This window comes from Balaenoptera acutorostrata, chromosome 1 (genome assembly GCF_949987535.1).
Source record: "Balaenoptera acutorostrata chromosome 1, mBalAcu1.1, whole genome shotgun sequence".
In the NCBI taxonomy this organism is placed as follows: Eukaryota; Metazoa; Chordata; class Mammalia; order Artiodactyla; family Balaenopteridae; genus Balaenoptera; species Balaenoptera acutorostrata.
The window spans coordinates 166,618,400-166,627,289 of NC_080064.1; the positions used below are offsets into that span (position 1 = coordinate 166,618,400).

General features: G+C 46.2%; 1 protein-coding gene across 2 annotated transcripts; it reads left to right on the top strand.

Annotated features, from left to right (window-relative positions):
* Positions 1-5,543: 5,543 nt before the first annotated feature.
* Positions 5,544-7,286, top strand: MIXL1 (Mix paired-like homeobox). 2 transcript variants are annotated; one of them, XM_057534213.1, is made up of 3 exons: positions 5,544-5,951; positions 6,267-6,271; positions 6,895-7,286. In XM_057534213.1, exons 1-3 carry the CDS (start codon positions 5,544-5,546, stop codon positions 7,220-7,222), a joined length of 741 nt encoding a protein of 246 aa, XP_057390196.1. In that variant the 3' UTR covers positions 7,223-7,286. The 2 variants fall into 2 exon arrangements, with proteins under 2 accessions (XP_057390196.1, XP_057390259.1); XM_057534276.1 differs by lacking the exon at positions 6,267-6,271 and having other exon boundaries at positions 6,917-7,286.
* The last annotated feature ends 1,604 nt before the right edge of the window (positions 7,287-8,890 follow it).

The window sequence follows — 8,890 nt, forward strand, 5'->3', positions numbered from 1 at the left end:
CCATGCCACACCCCACAGAGAGTCAGGGAATTCTGAAGCTAAGTTTCATTACTTGCTTAGAAGAGAACAGAATGATCAAAATGAAATGGAGTTTAGTCAACTGACAATGTTGAAGAAACTCACGGTATCATAAGCAGTGTTCTCATATCATCACTTTGGAGAAACACCATTCATGAATGCTACAGGAGTACCTCACACACTGTTCAGCCAAATCTATAGGAGACTGTCCAGTAGGAAAATGAGGTAATCATTTTGATGATCTAGACTTCTGTTTAAACAATAAAAATGAGATTCTAGCATTCAAATCTAGTGTATGATTTTGTATCAGCTGAATATCTCTTTGTATCTACATATAAAAATTTATCATGGGGGAGTTCCTTGGTGGCCTAGTGTCTAGGATTCCGGGCTCTCACTGCCGTGGCCCAGGTTCAATCCCTGGTCGGGGTACTGAGATCCCGCAAGCCGTGCAGCGTGGAAAAAAAAAAAAAAAAAATTATCATGGATCTAGAGATTATTATACTAAGTGAAGAAAGTCAGACAGAGAAAGACAAATATCATATGATGTTGCTTATATGTAGAATCTAAAAAAATGATATAAATGAACTTATTTACAAAACAGAAATAGACCCACAGACACAGAAAACAAACTTATGGTTACCAAAGGGGAAAGAGGGGGGAGGGATAAATTAGGAGTTTGAGATTAACATATATGCACTAATATATATAACATAGTTAACCAACAAGGTCCTCATAACTATACTCAATATTTTGTAATAACCTATCAGGGAAAAGAATCTGAAAAAGAATATATATATTGATATATACATATATTTATATATATAAAACTGAATCACTTTGCTGTACACCTGAAACTAACACAATGTAAATCAACTATACTTCAATAAAAAATATCAAATCAACTATATATTCAATTAAAAATAAATAAAACCAAAACAAAGAGGAGTATAGACAAACAGACTGTGGACAATGAAAATACGGAAAATTTCAAAACTTAAGCTACAAAATCTAGCACTTACCAAATAAAAAATTTTCAGATGAAAAAAGAAATTATCAAAGAAGAGTGATTTGCTGGATGATGATATAGAGCTTAGCTGTTAAATATGATAGCCACTAGCCACATGTGGCTAAATTTAAATCAATTAAACTGAAATAAAATTAAAAATTCAGTTCCTTGGGGGCACCAGCCCCATTTAAAGTGCTCAGTAGGCACATTGCAGAAAGAAATGTCAGACAAATGCCAGGTGTGAGGACCAAATACTCTGCTAGTTGTTTCAGTTTTTCTTTTCAAGTGTGTAGACATAAACTTGGAAAATTTATGGTTTCCTTTCTCTGAGGTTGAAATGTTCTTTTAACTTTATTGCATAGCTATGTGAATCGGGGTCGTGAAAGACATACAGAAGAGTCTTTCCTGCTCAGAGGCTTTTGGGTAAAAATCACTGAAAGAAGAAAAGGAATCATCCTTTAAAAAAACTCAACACGCTGGGTTCAAAATCTGTCTCGTGTTTGTTATTTGAATTTATATGACGCTGACTAAACAACTGAAAAAGCTTCTTAACATTTTATCACTTCCCTGGCACATTAATACCTTTTGGGGGTGTTGTCTCTCGATCTCTTGTAACCACTGGTTCTGAAATAAACTTCAGAAACTGAAGAGGCCTGGGCAGAAGAGGAGATGAAATCAAAGCGAGGCCAGGATCAAAGGGGCAAACAGCTCTCGGATCTCAAGGTGAAAGCAGAGCCATCGACGCCCCTCGGCTGCCTTTTCCTGGCTCTCTCTTTAATAAACACCCAGGGCTCCAGAGCCAGGCCTTAAGGCAGCGCAGAGGGGAAGAGAGTACTTAGCACTTGGAGAGGAAAGGCAGGCCTCTGTGATGTTTGGGGGAGTCAGTGACAGGAACCGTGGTGGGAAATGTGGAGGAAGCAGAACAGGATGGGGACCCCACATGGTTCCATCCTCCGCAGCCTGGGCTGTTATAGAGCCGGTCTTGGCTCCAGAGAATAATGTTTTCTTTATGTGTCGCTTTTCTACTGCGTTTTTACTTGTATTTACCAGCTTTCCTTACACAGGAAGCATCTCTGAAAACTGTCTTCTATTTCACCTTGCCCTTCCTTTGTGTCTATTTCAATAGGCGTTACTGACAGACCAAATATAAATAATGGCCAAAAGCGCTCAGCAAATCAAGTGGTGAGGAGCAGAGCCCACGTGTTAGTGAGGGGGAATCTGACCCCTGACCTCAGTGATCCTTGTCTTCGGCTAACCCTGAACTTTGGTTTGCTATTCTGTAACTGGTAAACTGACTTGCTTTGGTAGAAGAAAGTACTTTACAGAGCTTGTTTAAAAGGTACTTAAATTTCACAGATTATCTATTTTGGGAAAGAACTTGCAATAATTATTTTTTAAGATATTGCCAAGGATCGGGCTCTTTCCATTTTGCATTTGGAGAAACAGGTATAGAAGAATGAACAAATATTCATTGTGCATTCGCAGCAGGGTAAATGAGTAAGGAATCTAGAACTTGGATTTAGTGAAAACCACTTATGATTTTTTAGGTGTTTGCCAAGCAAAAGAGCAGCAGAAAATAACTTTAGAGTGAACGTACTCCGTAGAGACCCTGTAGAGGCTTACAGATTGCTCACCTTAGTCAATGAAAAGCCCAAGAGAACTGGGAAAACCGTTCCTACTGTGCAGTAACACCTCTTTTCAGATATATTACATTGCATTCTTTGCTTCAGTTTTAAAAAATTAGTTTTTTTTAAAATTCAGATTTTACCAGTTTTTCCACTAATGTTCTTTTTCCTTTTCCAAGGATCCAACTCAGAATACCACATTGCATTTAGTCATCAAAAAACTAGGATTTAAAAATGAACTTATAACAATAATACAGGCACATAATTAAAAAAATAATAAAGCACACCGAAGGGTATAAAAATAAAGTCTCCAACTATAACACTTCACTCCAAATTCCAACCCTGGGTTTCTACTGTCTCCTCAGCGAGGTTTTTTTTTTAGGTATATGCAAGCACACACCATGAAAACTTCATTTTAGAGCAAAAGGAGGAGAGAAGGGGAAAGGCTGAAATCTTATTTCAATATAGAGGATTATAATTCCACACAGACTCTCAGGAAAAGTCGTAAGAAGATAATGCTCATTTAGTCAGTTTGGAGGATTATCAAGCTGCAAATTGAACACTGCAATTTCTTACCACCAGTTTGAAAGACAGAGAAAAGACTGTCTTACATGTTTAGATTCCTTCATCAAATCGTCACCAGGCACTCCATTCGTGTCTGCAGGTCCACTTTCCTGGCAAAACTGCAAAACAGGCAGGTTCGTGGGCCCCTCACAAGTGAGCAGATAGCAGCAGAGGAATGAGGCTTGGACAAAGGACTGGGGGATTTCCACACAGGCCGGAGAATTCTGATGACTCTTGACCCCTGGGCAGAGTTTCTGGGTTGCTGGGCCATCTGGCTCTTAAACCTCAGCTGGCAGCCAGCAGCCGGCAAACCTCTGCTTTCCTTGCGTGGTTGGCCTCCTGATCTCAGAGCGACAGCAGTGGAACTCGGGGTCTGCGTGGATCTGGCTCCATCACCTCTGCCTGTGACTGGGAACCCAATGGGCCCAATGTGCCTGGAAGAGAACAACCCCGAGACTGGAGAGGGCCAGGGGGCTTCACCCTCCTCTGAGGCTGGCAGGGGAGCTCAGCAGGGGGCCTGGGGGTCATGTCTGGAGACCAGCTCGGCACAGTGCCTTTGGAGTCATTTGGGCCTCGTCTAGATTGTGGAGTGTTTCTTGATCTGTAAAACTGGGATAGGAATAGCTACTTCATAGGTACATACGTAAAGCACAGCCTAGCACAGTGACACTACAAAAATGGTTTCTGAATTAATGAAAGAATGAGGGAGCATAGTAAAATAAGAGGGTCTGACCTCCCATCCCATACATCCTCTGCCTAAAAACCCCAATGACCTGGTTAAGGAATAAAGGAGGAAGGGAGGAGAAGGGAGAAAGAGAAAGACGGGGTAAGGGGTGGGTGCAGATGAAGCAGTGGGCTGTGAGAATGGTCGGACTGCCTACAAGAGCCCCAGGGGCTGCGCAAGGGCTCTGGGACACGGTCCCTGACCCTATCCCCTACCACCACAGGGAGAGAATCAAGCACAGGACTCCTCTTTGCAGCTGCCCCAAGAATCCTTTTTGCTTTGACACCTGGAATGTCCATCCAGGACGAAAATATCCAAGCTCTTCCTGAGGCTGTCTTGTAGCATTCTAGAATGGATAGAGACAGGTGGGGACTGTAGCCTAAGAGACCCTCCCAACTCAGAGCCCTCTCTGAGTCAGTGACAGTAAATGGCCCTGGTGAAATCAGGGCTCAGGTTCTGGGAGCAAGAAGACCCAGGCCTTTGGGCTCCTCTCCTGAGGACGTGCACTCTGCTGGAGCGGTTCCCATACTGGACCATGAGTTTCTATAAAGTGAATTCAGTGGCATCCAATTCAACAGATGTTAATTGGTGCCTTATGCATAGCGCCTTATGCATAGTAGATGTACAAAGCAGACACTCAGACTTGAACGAGAGAAGTGGTTCCTGTTAAGACTTTACAATCTAGGAGGGGAAGCAGATACATAAACCATAACCACAGTACACATCAGGGTAAAACGGGGACCTTAAATGAGGACCAAAGGGCAGAGGCAAGAGAGAGTGGAAACTTGGTGGTGCCCCTTTCATCTCCTCCCTTCCAGCTCAGACGCGTCTTGAGCATTGTTGGGTATCTCCAGAAAGGCCAGATCAGGAGTCAATAAATGAGTCTAGAAAGGCACATTCTCAACCCTGCTGTGCCTAGGGTACCCTTATTCCTAGGCCTACAGGGACATTCCAGACAAAAGGTCTCCTCCCCTCCAAGGTGAGTTTACTGCCTCTCTTTGAGGTCTCTTTATCTGCACCCCCTTCTTCTGATTCAGGATTTGTTAGGGAGGCTTGCGGAGGACAGGGGCTGGGCTGTTTGACCAACCTGGTACAGGGTCTAGCACATAGCAGGGGGGGTAAATAAATACCTTTGATGACGACAGACGGGTCAGCGGGCAAGGCTCACTGACCTGGCCATGCGAGAGAGAGGCGGCCCCCGGCCCTCGCCGCCCTGAGCGGGTGACCCGACCCCAGAGGAGGGCGGTTCCGCCCGCACTCCGCCCACGCACTCGAGGGGCCCCTCGCCGCCGCGCTCCCGGGGCAGACCTGCTCTGGGGGATGTGGATTGCGGTGGCGGTGGCGGGGCTGGCGGGGCGGATGAACGGGGGAGGGGTCGGAGGGGGCCCAGGCCCAAGTTCACGCCTCCCTCCCTCCATCCCACGGGCAGCGGAAGCAATTATTCCCCACCGGCGTCTGGTGGGGCGGGGGGCGGGATCGCACCCCGAAGAGACACGGGCGTCCACCCCTTTGATCGCGCCGCCACACCGGGCCCCCTCCCTCGGCCCCGGGGCCGGTATAACTAGAGGCCGTGGCCCTCCCGGCGGCGCACTGGGGTCCGGCAGCGATGGCCGCAGCTGAGCCCGGCCAGCTCCAGTTCGGGGAGATCGCCGCGCCCCCCGCATACCGGCCCGCCCACCCCGGCGGGGCGTTCCTGCCGCCCCCGAACCCCGCCGCTGCTCTGCTCCCCGCGCGTCCCTCGGGCCCCGGTCCGGAGCGCGGCGCCCCGGTGGCCTTCGCCGGCTTTCTCGGGAGGGGTGCCGGGCCCGCGGCGCCGCCCTCCGCCGCCCTGGGCCCGCCTGCGCCCCCTAAAGGCGCGGCCGTCCCGTCGGCGTCGCAGCGCCGAAAGCGCACGTCGTTCAGACCCGAGCAGCTGCAGCTGCTGGAGCTCGTCTTCCGCCGGACCATGTACCCCGACATCCACCTGCGTGAGCGCCTGGCCGCGCTCACTTTGCTCCCGGAGTCCAGGATCCAGGTGAGCGGCCGCGGCGGGCCGGCACGTTCGCCGGTGCCACTTGCTTGACGTTGGGCAAGTTCCTTCCCTTGAGCCTCGGTGTCCTAGGCTGTAAAACCAGTACCTGTTGCCTACGGTGATTGTGAGGCTTAAATGAAATAATTCAGCCGCACGCTCAGTGACTTCTGCCTCTCATTGCTGAGGATAATAAGGGCCCCTCCGAGGAGGCTAGCTGGTCTCTTGAAATGGTCAGAAAGTAAATCCTCAGCAGGAAGGTAATAGGAAGTATTTTCACACTTTTTCCTTATCCAGGAAGAAGGGACAGATGAGGCACAGTTGGTGTTTCCTCCTGCTGGCTCACCAAGTTGCCCCCCTGGGCCCCTAGGCCACTTTCTTGGCAGGTATTGGGTCTGCAATGTGGGTTGTAAAGGATGTAGCGTCTTGGGGTAAAGCCTGAAGCATATGGAGCTTCTCGTCACAGTCTGAAAAATCTAGCGCAAGGTGCGTTTGTTGCCTAAAGTAATAAGGACAGGTTCCTCGGTATTTGTGGGGAAATAGTGAGCTGAAAAATTTATTCATATAAATGAATGAAGTCCACTGAGCAAAATGCCTCCTTAAATAATTTGACAAGGGAGTACACTTTCAAAAACTAATTTTCCAAATTCTTTTAAGGGCTATCATCTTTAAGCATAGTAACATTTTTTCCCTAAAATTCTTAACTGCTGCTATTTCTGTAGCCTCATTTTTCATGGCAGATGTCCCTATATAAAGTATAGCTAGAACTAGGTATTATTCCAATTTTGCATCTGGGAATGGTGAGGCCGAGAAAGCTAGGTGCTCTGATTTGTGAAGTGTTCTGTGAAAACCATAAGGTTTGGGAGCAGGGAGCCAGGGCATGTTAAACTGGAACTTATTATGAACTATGAAGGTGTAATGGTAGCATGAGGACTCCAGCCAAAAGCAGTTTCTCTCTCCCCCCCTTCCAGGTGTGGTTCCAGAACAGGCGCGCCAAGTCGCGTCGTCAGAGCGGGAAATCCTTTCAGCCTTCAGCCAGGCCAGAGCTTTTCCTCCACCACTCTGCTTGTGAAACTGAAGCAGAATATTTGAAGCCCCAGCTGCCTCTGGAGGTAGATGTGAACTGCCTGCCGGATCCCAACAAGGTTGGAGGAGACATCTCCGACCCTAGCTCCCAAGCTCAGAATTTTGAAACCTATTCTCCTCTCTCTGAAGACATTGGTTCAAAGCTGGACTCATGGGAGGAACACATCTTTTCTGCCTTTGGTAACTCTTGAGGAGTCTGGGAGAATTCAGGATAAGGTCAGAGGAACCATGACTGACAGCCAGGGAGACACACATCAGAATACCATCCTTTCTGGCTTCCATGTTAAGGACTCATCCATGTTAACCTTGGTAATGGTTTTGGGTCATCTCTCACCTGTGAAGCTTCTTCCCCTTTTGCCCATGAACTTTTGCCCATGGCCTGTTCTTTCTTCATAGTACACACCCCCTAGGAGTTCTGGCATTTTTTACCAGTGCATCTCCAAATCTGCACTTTCATTTTGGCCTGCATACCTGCTCCTTCCTACCAGTCCTGTTGTTATTTTTTCGAACTAGTTTTTCAGAACTCACTATCTTCACAAGAACTCCTTGGTTCGACTCAGTTTCCCCTTGTGCTTAACAGCTGCTGTCTTCATATGGCTCCTCCAAGGCTTATACCCTTAGACTCATGTTAACCCAGCTCCTTCAATCCTCATCCTATCATCAGGATTCACTACTTTTTAAATTTGGCCTGACATCTTTATGCTCATTCGTAGCTCCAGTGATCCTGCATCCAGATTATTCAAGAGCCCCCTGCCTCAAGTTTCTCCGCTTTTAAAAAACTACTCTCTAGAAATCTGTAGTAGCCTCCAATTGCTACCAAATTATAAAAACGTTTTGGTTACCCTTCCAGATAACTGACATTGATAGCCTACAGGACAATTATGTGCATCTTCTTAGGGTCACCCATCCACAATATATGCCTCTGTCTCAAAGCCACTCCTTTCAGTTTTAGAACCAAATGAATAACCTCTCTCTTTCAAAACACTCTAGACCTCCCTCTTTCTGAAGGCTGTAACTTTTTCTAATCCTCATTTTGTACCTGTTACTTCAATCACTGCAGCATTACCCTTAGCACTTGTTATTGTACTTCTGTGCAACTTCAGTTTATTATTATTAAATGTTTTCCACAAATGTTTCATTGTAATTCTATTTAAATGAGTTCTGTCCTTTAGATAGCACTTAGTACAGCGCTTCACTCCATAAGTGCTCAGTACATATTTTGTGGTCATGAGAAACATTTCTAAAAGGAAAGTTTCTGAAAATGTAGTTTATAAAGCCAGTAATCATGGTATCAGCAGGCCACTGTGCTGAGAAATTTAACTTGGTTGAAAGTCTATCCAGCTTGTTCAAAGTTTAGTAACATGAGTCTTCTGGTTTCAGGAGATTTCTCTTTCCCAATTTATATGGTAAGAATGTATGTAAATTACTAAGTTAGCCCAAGATAAATTATTGCTTCGAGATTTTGAGGGTTTTCAAACTCCTAAGGACAAAAGGAAACTTTGTATATGAGATAATCATAGGTGAGGTTTCTTTGTAAACTGTGCTTTGGAGGCGGCTCATGAGAAGCCATGGCTGGGGCCAGGACTCAGGTTTGTCTTTTTTTTTTTTTTTAAATGGAATTTTTTTTCTTTTGGCCACGCCACGTGACTTGCAAGATCTTAGTTCCCCGACCAGGGATTGAACCCAGGCCCTTGGCAGTGAAAGTGCGGAGTCCTAACCACTGGACCGCCAGGGAATTCCCCAGGACTCAGGTCTTGATGATTACTAGAAGAGTCAGAGCTATGCTGAATGCCTCAGAGATCATACATGCCAGTTACCCTGATTTTCATAGAGGTGTTAAATGGCTTGCACTTTTCAGA

Excerpts from the sequence above, each read along its gene's own strand:
- MIXL1 (XM_057534213.1), top strand. The coding sequence starts at position 5,544 with ATGGCCGCAGCTGAGCCCGGCCAGCTCCAGTTCGGGGAGATCGCCGCG.